General features: G+C 39.0%; 9 protein-coding genes across 9 annotated transcripts; 2 read left to right on the forward strand and 7 right to left on the reverse strand.

Moving 5' to 3' along the window:
- Positions 1-85: 85 nt before the first annotated feature.
- On the reverse strand, positions 86-1,394 carry L201_001363 (uncharacterized protein; the record flags this gene model as incomplete). Its single annotated transcript, XM_066217152.1, has 7 exons — positions 86-143; positions 224-362; positions 483-675; positions 769-879; positions 990-1,060; positions 1,121-1,198; positions 1,331-1,394. The coding sequence occupies 7 exons, from the start codon at positions 1,392-1,394 to the stop codon at positions 86-88; spliced, it is 714 nt and encodes a 237-aa protein (XP_066073249.1).
- Positions 1,395-3,128: 1,734 nt separating this feature from the next.
- L201_001364 (uncharacterized protein) lies at positions 3,129-3,918 on the reverse strand (the record flags this gene model as incomplete). Its single annotated transcript, XM_066217153.1, has 3 exons — positions 3,129-3,495; positions 3,593-3,727; positions 3,842-3,918. 3 exons carry the CDS (start codon positions 3,916-3,918, stop codon positions 3,129-3,131), a joined length of 579 nt encoding a protein of 192 aa, XP_066073250.1.
- A 3,179-nt stretch (positions 3,919-7,097) lies between these two features.
- L201_001365 (uncharacterized protein) lies at positions 7,098-7,940 on the reverse strand (the record flags this gene model as incomplete). The annotated part of the gene is made up of 3 exons (XM_066217154.1): positions 7,098-7,443; positions 7,555-7,758; positions 7,849-7,940. 3 exons carry the CDS (start codon positions 7,938-7,940, stop codon positions 7,098-7,100), a joined length of 642 nt encoding a protein of 213 aa, XP_066073251.1.
- A 413-nt stretch (positions 7,941-8,353) lies between these two features.
- L201_001366 (uncharacterized protein) lies at positions 8,354-12,040 on the reverse strand (the record flags this gene model as incomplete). Its single annotated transcript, XM_066217155.1, has 10 exons — positions 8,354-8,662; positions 8,740-8,818; positions 8,882-9,268; positions 9,342-9,681; positions 9,740-9,870; positions 9,933-10,030; positions 10,123-10,151; positions 10,207-11,604; positions 11,660-11,746; positions 11,812-12,040. 10 exons carry the CDS (start codon positions 12,038-12,040, stop codon positions 8,354-8,356), a joined length of 3,087 nt encoding a protein of 1,028 aa, XP_066073252.1.
- A 530-nt stretch (positions 12,041-12,570) lies between these two features.
- On the forward strand, positions 12,571-13,296 carry L201_001367 (uncharacterized protein; the record flags this gene model as incomplete). The annotated part of the gene is made up of 3 exons (XM_066217156.1): positions 12,571-12,608; positions 12,700-12,990; positions 13,227-13,296. 3 exons carry the CDS (start codon positions 12,571-12,573, stop codon positions 13,294-13,296), a joined length of 399 nt encoding a protein of 132 aa, XP_066073253.1.
- Positions 13,297-14,198: 902 nt separating this feature from the next.
- On the reverse strand, positions 14,199-16,527 carry L201_001368 (uncharacterized protein; the record flags this gene model as incomplete). The annotated part of the gene is made up of 9 exons (XM_066217157.1): positions 14,199-14,319; positions 14,398-14,547; positions 14,622-14,665; positions 14,729-15,000; positions 15,067-15,169; positions 15,243-15,634; positions 15,696-15,833; positions 15,905-16,111; positions 16,176-16,527. The coding sequence occupies 9 exons, from the start codon at positions 16,525-16,527 to the stop codon at positions 14,199-14,201; spliced, it is 1,779 nt and encodes a 592-aa protein (XP_066073254.1).
- A 476-nt stretch (positions 16,528-17,003) lies between these two features.
- Positions 17,004-20,449, forward strand: L201_001369 (uncharacterized protein; the record flags this gene model as incomplete). The annotated part of the gene is made up of 12 exons (XM_066217158.1): positions 17,004-17,172; positions 17,227-17,592; positions 17,655-18,138; positions 18,199-18,269; positions 18,342-18,470; positions 18,530-18,805; positions 18,871-18,967; positions 19,047-19,186; positions 19,268-19,554; positions 19,620-19,715; positions 19,815-20,045; positions 20,123-20,449. The coding sequence occupies 12 exons, from the start codon at positions 17,004-17,006 to the stop codon at positions 20,447-20,449; spliced, it is 2,673 nt and encodes an 890-aa protein (XP_066073255.1).
- A 91-nt stretch (positions 20,450-20,540) lies between these two features.
- On the reverse strand, positions 20,541-21,068 carry L201_001370 (uncharacterized protein; the record flags this gene model as incomplete). Its single annotated transcript, XM_066217159.1, has 1 exon — positions 20,541-21,068. The coding sequence occupies one exon, from the start codon at positions 21,066-21,068 to the stop codon at positions 20,541-20,543; it is 528 nt and encodes a 175-aa protein (XP_066073256.1).
- Positions 21,069-21,660: 592 nt separating this feature from the next.
- L201_001371 (uncharacterized protein) lies at positions 21,661-22,173 on the reverse strand (the record flags this gene model as incomplete). The annotated part of the gene is made up of 1 exon (XM_066217160.1): positions 21,661-22,173. The coding sequence occupies one exon, from the start codon at positions 22,171-22,173 to the stop codon at positions 21,661-21,663; it is 513 nt and encodes a 170-aa protein (XP_066073257.1).
- Positions 22,174-22,423: the final 250 nt, after the last annotated feature.

The raw sequence follows: 22,423 nt of genomic DNA on the forward strand, positions 1-22,423 counted from the left end.
AGCAGAATCTATGCTGAATTGTATAAGGTACTGGAGAGAAATAATGTCCATCTCCACGGAAAATCCCTGTTTTGCACCTACTAATCTACGGACTTTCATCAATTTTCAATTGTACTCTACCATTTGTGACTTCGAAAGATACCCTAAAACGTCGTGAAAATACTAACATCAGTACAAATAATATCGATATAACAGATGGATGAATGAAGCCAGCAGTACTCACTTTGACAAATCCGTTACAATCCAATCGGCACCTAAGCCTTGTAATTGTTCTCTTGTATGTGAAGTACATGTAGCTAAAACTTTTGCACCTGATGATACACCTGATCTGACACCTGAAGGAGCATCTTCAACGACAATGCCTAAGAGAAAAGAAAATCAAGCAAATTCAGCGATCATCCTGTCAAAACTCAAAACTCCTTTTCCGAAATTTCTCTGTAAGGAGAATCAAAAGTTTTTCATAATGAGGTATAACAACTTACAATCTTTTACATCAACATCTAAAACTTTTGCACCGGCTAAATAAGGTTCAGGATGAGGTTTACCTTTTTGAACATCATCTGCTGTAATTAATTTTGGTGGATTTGGTATACCTGCTGTAGGTAAAGCTGATGAAGCGTAGTTGTTTGTAGCTGAAGTTACTATTGCCCATACTGGAACTGGTGATGCATTGAGCTTTATGTTACAATGACAATCAAGTTGTATTATATTAGCATACTTTGACCAGAAACTGAAGTCGGACAATGTATGGGGATGAATACCACTTACCTGATTTAAGAGGTTCAATACGTTAGGTAAAGCTATCAAACCATCTTTACCTGCAGCTTGAAGTTCTTGAGCCTCTTTCACTATCATACCTTCAAACAGATCTACAGATTCCTGTAAACACCGATAAAAATCAGTATAACTCGACTTGATACTCTGTAATTTTTTAGACCTTTTTACTTTGACACAAAGACTGAGCGCTATAAAGCCGATACAAAGCTTACCTTTAATTCCAATGGATCTGTGATACCGCACCAGTTTTTCATATTATCTATTGTTCGTACACCATGAGAAGCTATTTTCCTCTTGTTAGTCGATATCCCTCCTTTCAAGCTATGTCTTTGACTTTACCTACTTCGCAACACTTCGTGTAAATCCAAGTTGTATTCCCTAGCGAAATATTCCCATGTTGCATTCACAGCTGGAGTGGAATCTAGCAAGTCTCTAATCGATCAGTACTCATTTCTATTCTATGAAATAACACGATATTATATTTTGCTAGGCTAGCATATACTGACACGCATAATTATGTCTGCGACTCGAAAAAAAGGAATCGATAACATACCAAGTAAAGTTCCATCCATATCAAAGAGCAAAGCTCTAACGTCGGCAGTCTTGATTTCGCTCATAATGTTATTGATAGCTCTTTCCAGAAAGGTATAGGTAGGTGTTCTCTCGTCAAGAGAAAGAATCGAACGATATACATGCAGTATGGAAGGATTTTCATGAAAGCTCAAAGTTATTTATTGACTTTTTTTCGGTGCAAGAAGGGACAAATAATAATACCATTTAACCTTTATTAGAGCGGATCTACGGATCGGTGATTGCCGATAAAGTTATAGACAACTGTTAATCGGTTAATCTGTTCCTGTTAAACTGCATAATAATAATTAATGGCAAGGCGGTGTCGAGGAGATCTATATAACAGAGGTATGCAAATCAAAGCTCGATGAGTATAAAGCCTCATCTGTATGTCCCTTTCAATTCGATCCTGCATGTTGGCACAGACTGCACATAAGAGCTTCAAAGGTCTGTCTGTGGTGGGTTGATCTGAGAAAAGGTGGTGATCTTGTATATAAGTGAGCCTCGTCCAATGGCGTTACTATCGATGCATGCGGAGACATGTGTGCTTGAGTTATGTATATCTCATATATACTGTGTAGACATAACTTTAGATCTTCCAATCTGTCATACATAGACGAATCAGTAAAAGGAAGCAAGACTCTCATTTCTAACAGCCTTCCAATTTTCTCCATAACCATTTATTTTCTCCGTCAGATCTGGGTGGTTTTGTTTGAAGTCTTCACTTAATTGACGTGAGTACCAGGAACATATACTAGTTGCTAAACTCTGCCCCAAGCTTCTTCCAGACCTGAGTACCATCTAACTATCGTTACAAGTAGGTCTTGAAAATTCTGACCATGGTTTCTCATCTTCGTGATACGCTTCATTGATCTCTTGCATGAAACGGATTAAAGTTTCAATTTGCTTATCTGTCAAAGTGCTACCAGTACGTATGTAGCTGGGCTCAATCTCTACACCGTCACTCACTTCTCCTTTGATGGGTCCAATGAAAATTTCAACGTCGGATTCAAGTCCGCGTTCTCTATTTGGTGGTATTATATTGATGATGTCGACAACATATTACCGTGATTACTCGTAATTATATTGCAATAAAAGGATATTCTCAATAGAAAAAGATCGTTTACTCACCTGATATACGGTAAGTCAGTGCAAGCTTGAACGGTGGAGCTTACAGCTTGTAGTTTACCCGTTTTATCCAGCCTAGCCTCCTATTCTTTATTTCGTTTAAAATCGAATGCTTTGATCTCATATTCTTCTTCGAGTCTTTGAAAATGGGATCATGAGATGTGCATCAGGTTGGTACAATATGTGAAAGTGAGAAGTTAGAATCATCCAGAATTCACATTGATGGCTCAGCTCCTTTGGAATATGCTCCAGCCTTTCCATCTGTAGTCTTCGAAGTAAGAGTTGAAAAATTGATGGTGGATGATAAAGACATGTCGTGGTGATTTGATCTACAGAGAAAATCGAATATTCTAGTCAGAATGTATGATATGGTATGGGAAGCAAAATCGGAAGCAAAGCTCCTCTCAAGCACATATGCTACGGCAAGACCATTCTCTAATGTATTGTACTCGTACTGTAATTTAAAAAGAGAATACCTGTCGGTAAGGCTATCCTTTGTTGCGAGCTTGAGGAAGAAGGGTTTTCATTGTGTCAAGATGCCCACTCCTTTGAGTCTGCGGTTTGAAATTGACGTCACATCTGGTTGCAGGTACACACAATGCATACATCAACGAAAGAACTTATCATAAGAGAGTAGAAAGACCTCCTTCATTCTATCCCTTGGATTTCTCCCCGAGTTTAGTTATTTGACGTGTTAAATCTGGATGACACAATTTGAAATCTTCACTAATTTGACGGGAATACCATAATCCCATTGACACTCCCATAGCATCTCCTGTGCTTTTGAATGATCTGCTCGTATTATACCATTTATCGTCTCGAGATGATCTACATAACTCAGTCCAGGGTTTCTCCCAGGTTTCGCAATATTCGTCTAGATTCCTCATCAAATATGATAGTGCTTCAGCCTGATCATCAGTCAACGTATCTCCTGTTATGAATTCAGGATTGGATTCAGATGTCTCGTCTTCTTTGATAGGTCCAATGAAAAATTGAATAGAGGCTTCTGTTCCTCGTTGACTTTTCAGTTTCAGTTATTGGGATTCTGTAACGTTAGTACTGTACTGTAAATTGAAATTTTGTTGAAGCTGTCAATAGCAAATGATCTTGAACTCACTTTTCTGACGGTTTACCTGGTACAGTATTACATGTTTGCAGTACGTGTGTGATGTAACCTTTTGTGTTCAGTTCCGCAGTCCACTCTTTGTTGCGCTCAAGATCGTGCGCTCGGATCCCGTATGGTGTTCTATACCTATTATTAAGCATGGCTCGGAGCTCAGCGTCTCCCGTGCTCCAGGGCAAGTGTTCCTTTTCCATGCATTGTACAGCCAAGGTTGTATAGCAGCGATTCCTGACGAACACTCACAATGATGGGGCAGATTCCGCCACAGATGTTTCTTCAAGCCGGGACTTTGACGCCATTTTGGATCCTGAATTTGACATAGTGTAAAGTTTACGTTTTTAAGAAAATAGATTTGAGGATGAATCCTTGAAGTGGAAAAATGTCTATGACAACCAATATGCCCCTACTATCTATAGTACATAATGTATATATAGTTGGTCACTGTCATACCAGGACCAAAGAGAAGACTGGCAATCCTTTGCTGGGAAATCCTTCATACGACAAAAGAACGTAGGTCTTTTTGTCATGACAATTTCGAGTCAAACGTCCTTGAAATAAGTAATCACCAAGCAGCTTTAAGGCATTTTACCTAAACTAGAACCCGAGATATACTATTGCACATATCGTAACATATAGATTAGTATATAAGCTCATATAGGCGTATATGCCCACTCGTTATCAGTAATACAACACGATCGATCGTTCGACAGGGCTGCAGAAATGATGTTTCAATCCGGTGAATGACCTTGGATTTATTCTGTTCCTCGGGTTTGACTGTTGTGGCTTCACTTGAGTGTGTTGACTTGGCCGTTTTTTTCAAGTTCCGAAGAGCTGGAAGGATTTACTATAAGCTGATCTACGGCCGAAGCACGCTTGGCAATCCTGGAAACATCTGTTGGTGGCGAGTATAAGTTGCTTAAGGTAGATATGTACGATAGAACAATATGTAAGAACTACTAGTGGTTGTCAATTATTGAATTTATAAGGCAGAAACTTCCGAGGATATCATAAGAATTGACACCTCCTACTGTATGTTAACGAAGCAAAATGTATTGACGGGTGTTCTTGCTTACGTAACTCAACAGACAAACAGAAATGCATATATTGAGAGGAAAAACTGTCGAGAGCATAGACCGATTAATTAAGGCTGACTATATATCGTCTATAGCGTTGGACAGTCACGAGGTTATGATCCACTTTATTTAGTGGTGGAGACCTCGATATCGATATGCGATCTTTTGCAATCTTCGTACAAAGCTATACACTCCTCTTCACTCATGATTTGAGTGTGGCCCGGTTGAGTTTCTCCTTGATTTAACCAAAAACTTCCGTCTTCTGACTTGTGAACTTGGGGAAAGTTGGCATCACATTGCACATCAAATCTGTCAGCCCACCAATTGCAAGAGGGGGTAGAATTTGTCGGCAATTCATTATGGTTGTCGCTGAGGCCATGTTCACTCAAGTAATGCTTGGTGGCACTTAAAGCACCCAAACTCAAAAAAACCAGAGAAGCTTTCAAACCGTGTTTAGATATAACTTCAGCCAATTTGGATGGTTGAGAGGGATCCGATTTACTCTCTTGTGAAGAATCAGTGCTGATGTGAAACATCTTACCATTTCTTCTATCGGATACAGTATGTCTAAATCGACTATCGCTGAATAATTCGTAAAAATTGTAATTTAGCTGCAATTCTCCAGTGAAGGTCAGGGGATCGTGTGATTTTCTAAGCTGGGTATTTCACTTTGGTAGGCAGGATAAGTCTCGGTGGCAGTCAGCTGAAAGCCTGGATATTATGCAATGTGCTTACGATGCGGGTAACGTGCCGTGCGTACCATCAGCCCTGCTTCGGCCATAAATTGCGGTCCACGCATCAAGTTCTTTATTGTAGTCTTCAAGCGGAATTTTATAGCTCGTCCCGTCTTCCCTGCTTGTAAAGAGCTTGAAACGTATGGTACTCCTGGGCTTGTAGCCTCTGAAAGCGGCGGATAAATGGTATAAATAATCGCAAATCATTCGTTAGCTGTGGAGAATAAGAGGAGAATGTTTGCGAAGTCGTCCTTCTTGTACAGCAAGGTTATTACAAATCCCGCAGTATTAAGATAGAAGCATATATCAAAACTTCGGCCAAAGTAAACTGGATGGATTATACTTACTCCATATCTTCCCAGTCACAGTCGCGGATATGCCACCTCCAGCCCAAAGTGTCGTCGGTCAGATATTCATCAGGTGGCGATCCGTACTCAGCTTGAGCTAAAAGGAGCTGTTCATGTGCCCTTCTGTTCTCTTCCTTATCTGTCATGCTGCTTTGTAGTGACATCGTCAAGTTATATGTGAGATAAGTTGTGTTAAGTGATCTGTATGGGAAACAAGCTAAAAGGGTTGAATGTTGTGATTCTGTTTGGAAGAACGTAAATATTCATGATCACCCAAAACTGTAGCCCTATTTATGTCAAAAAACAATGGTAATCAGACAATATATTGTTGACTGAATCATTGATAAGAAGTGCTGATACATGTAAATCCTTTCTTTTCCAAGTCAAAAGGAACTTCAAACAGAGCTTCCCGATCTTTTACCCTCTGAAGATATTAACAATGGTTAGTGACCTGCTTGTATGCGTTGATAACGCATCAGACTACCAAAATCCCTTCACATCGATGTAAACAAGTTAAAGGAAATGAATTGATGAGACACTTCCTAATCACAAACATTCTTTTGAAACGTAGTACGGTATACAATGTAGTTCCCAAACGAAGAAGAGTATGGTAGTGCGCGGGCGTTACGATATTCCAGAAAGGAAATACAGCGTCATGTATGTTCTTCTAGCTTTGTCTTCTCAGAATTGCGCGCTGGGTAAAGAAGGCTTATGATAAGACGTGACGTTTTGATGTACAAATACATACAGAACAAAGGTTCTACGTCAGGACTCATGTTTCCAGTTGCGTCATATCAGATATTTTAGTATTTCATGAGTAAGTGAAAACAGGCAGCTACTGTCTGATAGCCGATGAAAGGTGCTGCAAGGCGCTTTACCCAACGTTACTGTATCATAGGCGTAAAAGTGGACAAGGAATCGATGACTGACCTTACAGTTCTTCTCTGGTACCTCAACTCCCGAAAATTTGGCGGCACTGAACTTCATCATATATTCAATCACGCTTGCATGGGGAAAACAATGAATTTTGCGTAAACTAGGTTTTATTACACTCATCGAGTTACTTAGATATCCTTATTGTAGTATCATACCTACTGTAACATTGCCTAGTATACAGACACATATCGACATATATGCATACTCGTTAATCTCTTACAATGATTAGGGCACACAAATTTCATGTAAGCGCTTTGAAGTCCACAACTGGGCATTCTGCTGCTCAGCATTGTCAACCCTGCAAAAGACTATGCATGTGTAGCAGTCCGGATTCGATTGATGAATATCGATGCAGATTATCAAACGCTCCTACAATAAGACCAGACTGTATACACTACGATTTCTATAATCAATTGGGAGCAGCAGATAATTTAGTATGATCAACTTGAACTACGACATCATCACTTGTAGTTCCATCATTGGAAATAGCAGTGCGAGGCCCACCATATCTTTGGCCTTTATCTTGATTGTTGAGTGATGGTGTATTCGGAGGAACAAATTGATTTGAACTGGCTCCACATAATGATTGATCTAGCTGAGAAACTGATTGTTGATCTGAACTTGTCGAGAATCTGCTGTGAATGCCGAATGAAGCTACACCCAGAGCTAAGCCAGCTACAGCATACTTTGCAAAATTTGTAAGACTTGCTTCGCGTTTCAAATCGTAATATTCTTGCTCACATACTGCTACTGATCTGATCAACGACATTATGTACGTCAATAATGATTGATCATAGAAGGTTTTTTTTTGGGCAAGTTTGAGACAATATTGAAGAGATAGGTATATAGTACTAATTGTAACTCACTTAGATCTGCTATCGCAAGATATCCTTGGATCGTTGGTTTTCCTAATCTGTGCCTTTGGTTCCTGGTCCGGATCCCAATCTCTAATAGCATCACTATCATCATCACCGTAAATTGTTTGTAGAGTAGAATCCGGAATGGGGAAATTATGCAATTGGTGTGAAGTCAAATCCTCTATTTGGAATCGATGACAGTCACAATGAATACTGATATATTGACAGATCACCAAAGTAGCATAATTCATATTAGCATTTGGCTATAAACTGTAAGCTCGGTAAATACTGTATCAAACTCACCGTCTCTTTGATTCAGAGCTAGAATCAATTGTTTCGATCCGATTGCCAAGACGAGGATCCTCCATGTAGTGGGATAAAGATGGTAGCGGCATGTTGAGATTAGAGCTCTGTATTTGGGGTCGATACTAATCCTGTGATATTGAATGGGCTTGAGTATTGACTGAAGCAGGGAGTGGAAGATCAATTGCCTTTATAGCTGGTCATCATCGTCCAGGTCATCCCTAAGGCAACTGGGTAGTGATACTTCGCGCTATGCGTGTCCTTTGTCGAATAGAACTCTCCTTTCTGGCATTATATGCACTTCTTTCAGGTCGAATTCCAGGTTTAAGTATATCGAAGGATATATGCCACATCTTACAGGTTTTATATATTGTCTCGTAGAAAGGATGGCACGACCACGCCTTCCGCCACAACGATCGATGTTGGATTTTTCCCTTTTGTGCCAGACAATGAATATGGATTGTAAAGTCGGCTAGAGCATGTACGTTGACTGTGCCAACATGTTTTACTTCTTTTTCCATTTACCTTCTTCTCTACCTTCATCACCACTCTCATACTTGAATTCATCTTGTTCTTCCCATCCTTCATCTTCTTCATCTTTCATTACTGTATTACCATTTTCAATTACGATGAATTCACCATCTGGACCTCTTTCATATTCCTTTTTAGGTTTTTTGTCTCTGTTACTTTTGGAAGATGTGGTGGATTTCCTTTTCTTTTCGAGTTTTTCAATTTGATTGGTTGTAGCTATTTTCTCTTTCACTCGACATACTTCTACTGGTATACCTGATGATAGTAACACATCTATCCAAACCTAATTCACGAATTTGAGTCAGCATGAAGAATGGTGTAATGATCCCATCCGTGTCGCGGTTTCCCTAATCAACTCACCTTTTGGGTTTCAGACAGACTATCTCCGGGACCTTTAACTTCGACAAATCTAGCTTCTCTCTTTTCATAGTTCCATACTCTACAATGCGCTACTGGATTAGCTACTATTCTACGTACGATACTGCAAGTGAGTGGGGCTTACATCAAATCAGGAACACCAGAACAACGATGTCTATATTCTTCAGCCAACATCCTACAAACACCGCTCATTGCACCACCTCCTATACATTCTAGAATCTCTTTCAAGTCTTCTGAACTGTATTCCCAATTGACACCAACTGCCCAAGTTCCCTTTGGTCTTTCTCTTTCATAGACTTCATTAAGCATTTCTAAAGCTTTTTTGGTCCTTGACATTTCTTCTAATCTGGTTTCAATAGCTTGTGCTCTTGACGGTGCAAACGTATCTTCACCTAAATCCAGAGGTGCAGTTTGATATGGCGTCTCGAAAGCACCAGGTAATGGTGAGAATAAGATTGGCCACATCAACAATGTGAATAGCGTGGTGAGTATCGAAGACTCTGAGTGGAATCTGGCAGTTGTTCATGTTCAGCTATATATGAGTTTCTATCGAGACCAACCTTCTGGTCAGCTGAATTACTCACCCTTTATAACCCTTATTTTCCCACCATTCCAATACCCAACCTTCAACGGTAACCTCCCCCTCACGACCAAGCCATACGGATTTACCAGTCTGTTGAATCCCCATACCTCCCGCTCGAAGTTCTTCATCACCCATACCCAAACTAGCTTCTCTATCATCTCTTACACTCTCAGATCTAGCTCGGAACCTTGGCTGTCCCATATTCTCCAGAACTCTAGGTGCTGAAAGTTCGCGAGTTTCGCATTTGGTGAGTGCAGCATAGGATATATGCCTTTCGTATGAAGGCAGATTAAGCTTGTTCTCAAGTCGTGTAAGTCGCCGTGAGAGTGCTGGGCGATATACTATATTGAATTTATGAGTCCAACGCAAAAATTGGCTAAACATTGGTAAAGGACTTACTCATATGGGTGTCCTCATCCAACAGCGCATCGATGCATGTTTGCGTAGCATCGCGTAGTTTGTCCTCCTTTTCTTCCGGTGTAGCATTGTAGTGATTCATCAGTATTAGTGCTAAACGATCATACCACGCTCTGCATGACCAGGCAAGATTAGCATATACATTTATGCGATCTTGGATTAGCAATTGACTAACCCTCTTTTACTCCTTCTCCACCTTCTTTGGGCAAGTAAAGCTCTCAGAACCATACACTCTGCGTCATACTCATGGAGTATCCCTAAGGCCGTTGCGCCCTGTAGAAATAGTCAGCTGCGGTTTTCAATATGTTAAATGAATGAGATGTTGCGCAGAATAGGAAAGGATAAAACCGAAATAAATGTCTCACCTTGTATACAATTCTGGTGAGGACATGCCCTGAAACTCAGATAGTCAGTCATGATGATCTCGATAATCCAAAGAGTTCACTCACCAGTCTTGAACCTATCACCCACTAAACCACCCTTCTCCGTACCATAGTCAACCTCATCACCTCCTTTGCCTTCTACAAGAAGTTTCCAAACTTCCCAGACACCTTCCCAGATTTTCTTAACAATTTTTGCACCTTCAATTCTACCTATTATAGGTTTATTATCCATACCAAAATTACCTTTCAATAGAACAGCTTTTCTTTGCTCCTGCCAATTCTCACCTAAAGCATCAGAAACTTTAGTTTCCCATCCTACAGCTCTTTCCCAAATTAACAATTCATCTCGATTTAACCAAATTAAAGATCTAGTTGGAGAACCATAATTTGGATATCTACGTTTATGTGATGAAACTAATATTGAAGGCAACATCAAACTTGCTCCATCAGAAGTTAAAGGTGGTGTTCTGGAAAAAATCAAATTAACTCTTGATATCAATTTATGTATTTCTTCGCTTAATTGTATGGCTGAATGTCCTAAATAAGGTAATAATTGATTAATCAAGAGTGATTCCGAAGTAATTCTGGAATTTGAGCCTGAACTTGACATTGATCCAAATGGTAAAGTACCTTGTTTTCCGCTTTTAGGTGTTTCAACTGCTTTACCTTTACCCTTGACTGGAGTAAAACTTAACACAGTTTGCTTTTGAGCCATACCCCTCAAAGCTGCTACAGTCGATTCACGATTCATCAATGATGACGGTGGGATTTTCTTTGCTTTAGCTATTTTTTTCAGATCTTCTGCTGGGATACATGACATAATACCATCTAACGTCAAAGCCTTTTCTCCCTTTGCCAGGTGTGTGATTGGCGGCGGAGGTTGAGGAGTCAAAGAAAACTCTTCCATAAAAGGTGTTCGTATGCCTGAAGCTAAGGATTTCGATGAAGTTGTTGAAGAAGCTGATCCGCTTGATACTGATCGACTACGCGAAGCCAATCCAGGTGGCGGTGATACAATGGCTACTCCGTCGTCATCTATTTCTACCCTACCAACTTTCGAGGCCCACAAACTTTCTTTTAGGGCTTCAGCTAAATCAGGATCTGCTTTTTCTTCATCCGGTGTAAGACCTGAAGAGAGCGATGACCAAGGTTTCAATTTCGTATTTGCTGGTAGTTTCCCCTTAGCTTTAGCTGATAGTGGAGTAGGGTATGACTTGGTGGGCCCAAGAGGTGTCAAAGGCGTACGTGATGAAGTAGCTATTGGAAGTAGTACTTTCTCCTCAATGACAGGTTCTGAATCAATAATATCTTGAGGTATGGCTAAAGGGCGCGAAAGAGCTTTCATTGCTCTTCTGACACCTTCTTCTCCTAGCTCTGCAGAGTATGCGTTGACGAGTGACGAGTAGGGATGTATCTTGCATGGACGTCGCAAAAGTAGACGTGTCAATAGATAATGTGGTTCATCTATCTTGAACGTAAGCTTATATTCTTTAAGATGATGAAGTACTGGAAAGCTTACAAGCTAGATCCAAGATATACTTTAATACCCACAATTCCCTCGTAGAGAACAAGTAAGACTCCGATTCGAGAACAGTACTGATCATTTCTTCAAAATCACTATCAGCTTAAGCCGCGCCACTTGGAAGACAGGGGTTGTATTGCATGACTTACCATCGAAAAGCTTAACATACATAGAAATCCTTCCATCCTCCTCTTTCACATGAGCTTCAGCTCTTCCCTTCCGTGGACTCGGTGCCGGCTTCGCCTTGGCTTTAGGTGTAAGGTCATAACCATTATGTTCTGTGTCGGGTGAAGGAGTCGGACTAGGGGTGATAGGGAAATTACCAGATGATGAAAGAGGAGGTAAGGTGAACGATGGTGGTGGGGGAGAGGAATTCATGGTGATAACTCAAAGGAAAAGAATTGACAAGCCCACAAGTGAGCGTGTAGCCTTTCAGATACAAGATGTTATATACAAAGGTGAATCATGAGGTCGTTAAATTCGTATGGTAACGATGGATATAATGTCTATCTAATCGTAAAGTAAGAGTTGAAAATACAAATATATAAATATAAATTACAAAATGCATATGGTATATGGTGGACATGCCGGTGACTAAATCACACTCAACCCGACGCGACGAGTCAGCCTGATAAACTGTGGGCTGTAGCCCAAATCCTTACGTAAACAGCAACAAGTGGTCTACGAGCTTTTATCAGGCAGACAGGCTTTGTAGACATGAATATTACTTCCCTCCAATCCCGATTGATCGAATAGACAACATGTTGCTTGTTGTTAAGGATAGCAAAGTGAAGTATATATTATCTTCCTGGCATTTATCACTGAAAAGTACCAGTATACAGTTCATCTACAAGTCCAATTCACCACTTATCCATCCACCTCGTTAAGAAGAAAGAAAATTTAGTAAAATGTTACGAGCATCTAGAGTTTTATTTAACGCTATTAAGTGAGTTTTGAATTTTTGTGGGAAATCATTGTCATTGAGTTATCGTTGAAATACTTAACTAATTTCGTTCAATATGATATGACTTGTATAGACCAGCAGTCAAAGTATCAACAGGATTAACAGGAATTGAAGTAAATTCAAAAGCATTACCAGAATTAAAATCAATTTATAAATCAACTTTAACAACTCTCAATCATTTACCTTCAACATCAATCTATAAACAAGCAACAGAATCTTTAATAAATCATAGATTAAATATTATAGAATCAAATCAAGATAATTTAGATAAAGTTGAATCAGAATTTGGTAAAATTATTGAATTAACTTTGGATGAAGCTAAAAGTGAACAAGCTTTAGTAGCTAAAATGTTGGAATGGAAATCGTAAGTTCAACTAATCAGTCAACTCAAATTCTTATCCTTTTTCTCTCCTTGGATATTTCATGATTATCGTTGTCATTATCATTGTTATGATCGTCTCTTTTCTTATTGCCATTCACTCCCATCATATTACCTCTCAAATACTTCTTTGTCTGATTCTTCACTTTATACCTTCTTCAATTCATCGGTAGTTTAATTCATCTCAGTCTGCCACTGACTCGAATTATTCATTATTTCAGCTGGGAACAACTCGAAACAGAACCTCATCCTGATCAATGGCGATATTTCGAACCTGCCAGTGATGTATAAACAAATTCTATATAGTTTTAATAGAAGATTGGTCATGGATTGATTTATGCAAATATACTGTATACGTATATGTGCTAGGATGGATCGATGTATACATTTCAGAAACCCCAATTATGAGATAGCAAATCTTAAAAATGGATTGAGAGGTCGTTTGCTCTAAATCATGTAATACAAATAGCGTTGAACCAACTCATTCGGTTCTCGGGAATTTCGAAAAAGGTGAGAGTTGTGGAAACGGGACAATATTGATCAATAATGAGGTGAAGGAGAAAGTTTGAAAAGTAATGACAAAGCTATGAGAGCAAAACCATTGAAGTTCTTCAACAACCGACGTATCGGTTTCTACCTGGAATGCTAACTTCCACGCAGTGATTGCTGGACCTTCAAAACCTGACTAATGAGTATGGGAAAGAAGCAACTGGCAACGATCAAATCGTGACAAGCTACACATTGAAGCCGTATTTACGATTGCTGCTTCAACACGTCTTAGACGAAGAGTAGTATCCCATCTATATCCATTGTCCAAGATGCATAGGATCCGCATAGTAAGATGCTACATATACAATTAATCAAGTAAGTACAAAAGGTCTAAATGTAAGTTTAAATATACATTAACAAAGGATGGTAAAATGTCCCATATACAAAGAAAATGGCAATAAACAGGACTCAATTCGAAGCAATAGTGAGGGATAAAAGGCGTCTGAAGTATATATGAATTTGGTATATTGTAGCTAAGGTATCTGATTTGTGGCAATTCTTTCTTGCCAAGTCAAAGTGAGTAATATTATTTTGATAATTGCGATGTATTTGTTTGAATAGTCAATCAGCTTCGTTAAATGAGTTGACTTGATATACAAGGTATCATGTTGAGTTTTTTCTAAATTCCCCGCTACTGTCCTCTATCACTCTTCAATAGCTAGACTTGCTATATCGTTACTGGAGATCACAGCAGCTTCATCAAGACTACCTCTTCTAGGTTCTCGCATCAATCTTCTCAATCTGACTAATTCGCTTGCCAAATCTCTGTGAATATATCATTATCAGTACCTTTCTAGGTTACAAACACCTCATTTCACAAGACGACAGATAACCTTTACTTACTCAGCTTGTGCTTTCGCTAATCTGCTTTCTTCACTACTTTTATCTATCTCTGCTCTTAATCCAGCTACTTGAGCTTCAAAAGCTTCAGTAGTCAACGTAGAGTCTTTGATCGCCTTTTCAGCTAATGTCTGTATGGTTGCTCTATCCGCGCTATATGGTGAGTTCTTATTATCAGCCTTGATCGCTTGTCGGAGGAAATATTGAGAACAGATAATCAAGCTTACCTTTGCGATTGAACCAATTTCACCAACGCTAGATGTTTCTGACGCTATATTATCCGTATGCTTTGTTAATATCCAGCCCCTCTATGCCATGAAGTATGATTACTTACAGCTTCTTCCCTTTCTTTCTTACCCTTTTCTTCACCTTTCTTCCATTCATCTCTTACAGATTTAACTTCTCTCGCCCAAACATCCCTCAAACTCTTTACACTTTCTCTTAAGGCCACACATTCCCTTTCAGCTTTAGCTTGTCCAGCTTGAGCTTCAGTTAATTGAGTTGTCATATGAGATAAAGATTTTTTCGTGCTTTGTTCTAAAGCTTTTCTAGTTGATTGATGTTGAGATAGAGATGATTCTGCTGTTCTTGCTCTTTCAAGTACCTCTGAAGTTACATTAAATACCGAAATTAGCTTAGTTTTCTCAGACAGGAGGATAATGCCCAGCTAACCTTGTAAAAGACGTTCTTTCCTCGATATTACATTGTTCAGTCCTTCACATTCAACTCGCATCCTTTCTCTAGTCTCCTTCAGATCTTCAGTTTGTCTCGTTAGCTAAAGAACAAATGGATGGCATCAGCTAATTACTCATTGTGGAACGTACGAATGGTGACCGAATATGACTTACAGATCCGATAACCCTTTGTGCACTCCTTACTTCCTGTTTGACCCTTTCCAGATGACCTTTCGTATTGATCAATTCAGTTTGTAAACTATCTATGACCCTAGTACTTGCAGAAGCTTTATCGTTTGGTCCACCAGAGGCTCTTCTGAATCCAGCCGGACTAGGACTCAATCTACCATCTACACTTAATCCGGAATTTAACGCTAGAGGCGTGGAGGTATCACCATATGGTGAAGGTGGTTGAGGTGATTCAGGAACTAGGAAAGGTGATCTCAAGTTACGTGTACCAGGTGTATCTATAGGTGAAGGTGGTGAGACATATGATTTAGCCGGTGATGCTGGTGGTGGTGTAGGATGTAATGCTGCCGCCCCCGCTACCACAGCCTGTGGAATGCCTGCAAAGATACAGTTTCATGGTTAGTAACCTGTCTCGAAGAGATAAGTTCACATGCTTACGACTTCTTCCATCAGGTAACTTTATACTAGTAGGTCTAGCAGGAGTTACAGCTCTGCTCCTCAGATCGAAAGATGGATTAGAATGAGGTAAACCATTTAGACGGGGTTTTCCGTTTACTGTAGTAGCGCTTGTTGGAGCTATCCAATGTTGTTGAGGTTTATCAGCTTCTATCTTTGTCTAAAGAAACAGATTTCAGAAGCTGTCTTACGTTCAGGGTCAAGTGGTGAATCTCTACCATTCTCTTCCTCTACTAGTCTATCATGTAAATCATCCACTTCAACTTCAGGTAAATTCAATAAACCGTTGATAGGAGTCAAAGGTAATGAAGATGTATTTCCATTCTGAACATCGATTAATCTTTGTTGTGCGTTCTGTAGTGATGTTTGTAATATTGCTATTTGAGCTTTTATTTGTGCTATCGATATGCATTGCCCTATATAAGCTTGATATCCAATTTGATCATCCATATATTAGCTTACCTGGATCATTCGTATCGTAACTTGAACTACCACTTAAACCCATATTCAAATTAGGGTTTGTACTTTCACCAAAACTCGTTTTTCGACTTATATTACCTGGACCTTGACCACCACTCAATAAACTCCATCTTCTTTGTTGACTTGAGTTAGCTGGACTTGATCTACCATTCACCCCATTGGATTTAGATGAGCTAGGAGGACCGTTGTTTAGAGGACTTTGACTTCTTGATGAAGGTAATACTTGCGAGGATAATGAAGTGCTTGATAACGATTGTTGCATTAAAGAGGAAGATGATATGGATGATCTTTTATTGATAGCTACCGGGATTTTGGATGGTGTCGTATCGGTCATTTTATCGAAGTCTTTTTTCTTTCGGTCTTCCTGTCGCTCTTGTTGGCTCGAGCTTTTTACAGTATTCGAGGTTAGATATACGAAATTATCAGGATGTCAAGATGAAGAGAAAGATACCGTCTCTTTAACATTAGGCATATGGCAGCTCGACCATTCAGCACATGAGGTCTTATGAGTTGTATTCAATGGTAAGATATATAGTGAAGATGTCTTACCTGAATATATATATCTCTATGAATTGATTTTGCTTTCATTCATCATTCAACCTTTTGTCTTTTGTCGAACGCGTCCATCATCATGCCATAATAAACGTAAACATAGACAAATCACGTGGTTCCAACGTGCCTGAACGATGATTTGCCACCCAAAAAAGTTGAAAGTCATATAATGTCGAGATAGAAAACAACAGATATATCGCACTATGTTCAGGTCATCATCTATCTTAGCAGATAAAAATCAATCACTCAACTAGGAAAATGCCGCCGTTTAGAAATGGAGGACACGGAAATGGCCAAAGAGGTAGAGGAGGGGGAGGTCGTGGTTCTGGAAGGGGTGGGTTTAGAGGAGGTGGAAGAGGTGGAAGAAGTGGGTATGGTGGACCTAAATTACCTTCTGAATTGAGAGACCAAGTAGATACGAAATACGGTATGTAAGGTATATCATTTCTGATAAATGTCCAAGCTGAATATCCAAGTCAAGGCTCGAAGACAAAGCGAGGCGGGTTTAGGAAGAACGAAGATTCACGAGACTCACGAGAAGATAGAAGAGCTGGACCATCAAATAACAGTAAAGGTAAAGGTAGACCACCGCCTTCACCTTCTGTTTCTGAAGATCAAGAGGACGAGGAGGACACACTAGCACCGCCTCCACCTATTAAGAAGTCCAAGACGAAAACAAAATTAAATGAAGAAGAATTACCAAAGAAGAAAAAGAAGAAATTACCAGAATTAAGATTACCTGATCAGATGGTTGGTGATACTGAAGATCAAGAGATTGAATGGTTAGAATATATTTTGAAGAAAGAAAAGGGCAAAGGCAAAGAGGTTGATGATGATGGTTTAGATGGTAAGTTAAAGCCGTGTTAGATGGACAGGGCATGTATATGCTGACTTTCAGGCTCTCTACAGATTTACTTGACTTTGCTGATGTTCTCGGACCTGGTGGAGCTGGATTGCCTAGAGATAAAACGGAAGAAGGCGATGATGATATGGATCTTGAAGATGATGGAGAAGAAGAAGAAGAAGATGATGATGATGATTCAGATGACGACGACGACATGATGGATCTTGATGGATTAGATAATTCAGATGACGATCTTCTTGGTGGTTATGAAAGTGAGGATGGTGAGAGTGACGAAGCTTTATCAGCCAATTCGCAGGAGGAGGAACACAAGCAAGACGATTTATTGGATGACCAGGACATACCAGAAGATGAAATAGATACGAAAGTCCCTCCAACGGAAGAAGCTACACAATCTAGTATCTCAGCGCCAACTAAATATGTTCCACCGCATCTCAGAGCAGCTCAATTGGAAGAAAATGCAAAAGGTAATAAAGAAAAGGCAGAAGAAAGATTGAAATTAGAAAGAAAGGCTCAAGGTTTACTTAACAAGTAAGTTAGTCTTTACATTACAACGCAAGAAATGAGTTACTGATGAAATTTATTGAAAAGATTGAGTGAAGCGAACCTTGAGAGTATTTTAGGGGAAATAGAAACGCTGTATAGGGGACATAGTAGGAATGGTAAGTTATACCATATAAATCCAAACACAAGATAAAGAAACAGACAGCTAAACTTGTATCTCACTTCAATAGATGTATCCACAACGTTGACAAATCTCATTATCGTTATGATATCGGATAAAGCAAATTTGCTGGATTCATTCGTTGTACTTTATGCTACCCTTGTTGGTGCCTTGCATAGAGTGATAGGGATGGAATTTGGTAAGTGGAGTCAAGAAGTATACTCGATCGCTTTGTACTGATATATCAATTCTTATTAGGTGCGCATTTCGTTCACACTCTTATATTGCGATATCAAAACGCTCTCACCGGCTCATCTACTGGCGCCAACAAGCTTGAAGCCAATATATACGAGACGCCCGATGCTTCTAAAGAGTCTCTCAACTTGTTAACGTTGATAGCGGAATTGTATAACGCTCAAGTGATAGGTTTCAAACTCATTTATGACTTAATCAAAGGTTTCTTGAATGAAGGAAATGCAGGAGAAGAAATCATGGGCGAAAAAGCAGTAGAAGGATTATTGAAGGTCTTACGATGTAAGTGATTTCGCACATGAAAAAGGTAGATCAGTTAAATCGGTACTGACGCCCGCTGTCTTCAGGTTCCGGTTCTCAACTACGTTCGGATGACCCTGCTTCTTTGAAAGACATTGTTAACCTTGTACAAGAGAAAACAAAAGGTAAAGAGAGAACAATGACGTGCGTACACTAAAGTTGTGCGATTTTGTGTTTTTCGTTTTAACGATTGCAGCTGATTTTGTTGATTTCGTCAAAATAGCGCAAGAGCAAGATTCATGGTAGAAACTCTCACCAATGTGAAGAACGGGAAAGTCAAATCGAATCAGAACTCTGAAGGTGGTAATGAAGCTGCTATGAGGATGAAGAAGTTTTTATCTGGTTTAGGAAAGAAACGAAGGTGTAAGTGAGATCATCATTCACTATGAACTGAGAACATACTATCATACCTGAGATGCTGATACAATATGGTCAAACGATTAGTACTGGCGTATGAGCCTCTGAGAGTATCATTATCAGATTTATTATCAGCGGATAAAAAGGGAAAATGGTGGTTAGTTGGTGCAGGTTGGTCAGGTAATCCTCTAGTAGAAAGAGAACAACAATTAGCCTCAACTTCTAATTCAGGAATAAATAACGATAAGAAGAAATCTAGAAAAGACAACGAGGATGATATAACAGATGAAGAAGCATTACTGGAATTAGCAAGAAAACAAGGTATGAACACTGATGTTAGAAGAGGTGTTTTTGTCGTTCTCATGTCTTCTGAGGTTAGTCAAGGCTCTATTTTAATTTTTCAACAAGAGAGATGTTGACTGATGTTCGATGTCAACAGGACTACGTTCATGCTTGTGATCGATTGAACGCGCTCAAACTGAGTGACGTTCAACAAAGAGAATTCGTTAGAGTAGCTTTACATTGTTGTGGATTGGTAAGTTCTAATGTCCACTCCACGCCCTGCTACATATTTGTAATAGTGTAATCTCATATAAAATGACCTAATAAAAAATGGTTGTTTCTGCTTCAACAGGAAAAAGTATATAATCCATATTATACACTTATCCTTTCAAATTTATGTTCAAATTCATATGATCATAGGTTCACCTTACAATATGCATTATGGGATTTCTTTAGAGAATTAGAATCTGGTGATACGTCTACATCATCGAAATTGAATAAACAGAAACAACGTTCAAATAATGTAGCTAAAGCTGTTGGATATGTAATCGGTAGGGGTGGAATGGATTTGACTGTTTTTAAAGTAAGTCTTATCCTATTCATTCACACGCTCAATGATCAACACAATACGAATCTGACTATTTTTTTTGTTGCTAATAGGCATTAGATTTTACAACGCTTTCTCAACCCTTGTTGATATTCTCATTAACATTCTTAATACATATGTTGATATCTATACATACTACATCTCCAATATTCAAACTATCTAAATCTTTCAAATCAGAAAATGATATTGATGATGAAACGATTGAAGAAAAATTTGAAAAAACATTATCGAATACTGAATTAGCTGGTGGATGGTTATATGTTTTAGAGAGAGGTCAAAAGAAAATAAAAGATTTATCAGAAGAATTAGGTGAAAGTGAGCAGGCTATTATTAGGAAAGGTATTGAGATTGGAAGAAGGGTTTTAGGTAATGCTATTTAGATTGGTATCTCATATAAATGCATGTAAACTTATAATACGTCGAGCTGCAAACTCAAGGCTCATGCTCTATGCCGTCCACTTCAAGGATCTATCACGTTTGAGCACTTCTGCCAGCGGCATTTGCATTTGTAGGGAATAGACTGTCTTGAGTAGTAGTGATTGAAACCAAAGTCGATGTTGAAGCTTCATCATTCTTCTTATTTCCAGTAATAATGGAAGGATCGCTTTCATTTGATTCTATTGCATTAGGAGTAACTTGACAACTTTGTTTCAACTCATCATATTTATCTTGTAATAAACCTTCTCTCCATTGAGATTCTCTTAGTAAACTTTGTTTTTCTTCAAGTTTACTACCCATAACTAAACCTGTAGTTACAGTTCCTGCTAAAGATAGTCCCGCAGTTAATAACAATAATCTTTCACGTTTACTTAATTCCCTGTCATGCGAATTGGCTGCATTTGAACTATTACGATTAGTAGAGGTGGTATTGTTATTATCGCCACTAGAATGATTATATAAACTTGTATCGGTTACTGTACTTTGTTGATAAGTTGGTAATTCGTGCCCTCTCATTGAGGGGTTTGATGAAACTCGCTTAAATGGCCAAGTATTAGGCATATTTAGTTGATGGGTTGTTGATGGATATTTCTCGGGCTTTTTAGCTACAAAGATAGCGGTAACTTAGGGATTATTATATTATGTTTGTACTCTTGAGAAGTGTGATTAATGATAAATCCGTGCAATGAGCAACACTACAGGTGATGAAGTATCGTTGACTATGTCTATATAAATACATATAAAGGTTGACTGCCTTCGCTCGCTTATACAGTATGGAGAAAACGCCTTAAGAAGACAAGCAGGAAAGAAGGCGTTTTTAGGACAGCTTGTTATCGGATTATCATTATGTGCGACCTTTGTAAAATCAGCATTATTTGCTAACATTCTCATCAGTGGCGAATCATGCAACCTCGTAAAGTCGTTCTCGACGTCCTCGAAGACAATGTATAGTTCTCTCCTTTATATCCAAGAATACACAAGTGGAAGGCGTGATGGAACTGGCAGGATCGTGGCATAATTGTTATCTGAACTTCTCCTTTACATACAGTATTCATCCCTTTACATATACAAGTCAACGGATACGAGAAATACTATGATTGTGATACCCTACTGAACAACGACAGAATCGTTTATCCAATATCGGCTCTTGATCTCATTGATCAGAATCAAGTTGACTTTGTATATATCTAAGAGCTTGATTATACTGATTTTCGTTAATATCATCAGGATTTGTATCAGCTTCAGTAAAATCAATACTCCTAGCTTGAACTGTACCGTCATTACTCGATTCTCCACTTCTGCAAGATTCTAACTGGGATTTCAAAGTGAAAGATTCGCTTTCAAGTTTCGTCTTTTCATTTTTCAAATGATATCTCTCATCATTCGCTTTCATGAGTTCGGAGCTGAGGTAAGATGTTCCAGCTACTCCTGCTATCACAGCCGTGGCAATGGTAGCTCCTGCAACTACGGCTGATTTACCCCATCTTCTGGGATTATTCGATGATGAAAATGAAGCAGGGGCGGAAGAAATATTGGAGGTATTGAAAGGATAATTCTGGTTGCTTCTAACATGATCAACGTTCTGTTGATATCTGGGTAGTTCTGTCCCAGCGTCTACTGTGGAGTTTTGATCTCTGGATAATTGGAAAAGGTTGGATCGGTACATTGTGAAATACAAGTGTCGTATGGTATAGAATTTGTTGTAGATTAAGATCGTGACAGAGGGAACTCAGGCGGATGTAGTGGAAGGACAAGTGAGGGTTTTGTAGTGAGAAAGAATAAAGTGAAGGAGATAGGCTGAAGTAATGATTTAGAGACATCTATGTACAGGATATATATATATATATATATCACACTATACATGATGTACCATGTACATAGCTGGAGATAGATAAAGGATCATCACAAGTCCACGA

Source organism: Kwoniella dendrophila, chromosome 1, assembly GCF_036810415.1.
Source record: "Kwoniella dendrophila CBS 6074 chromosome 1, complete sequence".
NCBI lineage: Eukaryota > Fungi > Basidiomycota > Tremellomycetes > Tremellales > Cryptococcaceae > Kwoniella > Kwoniella dendrophila.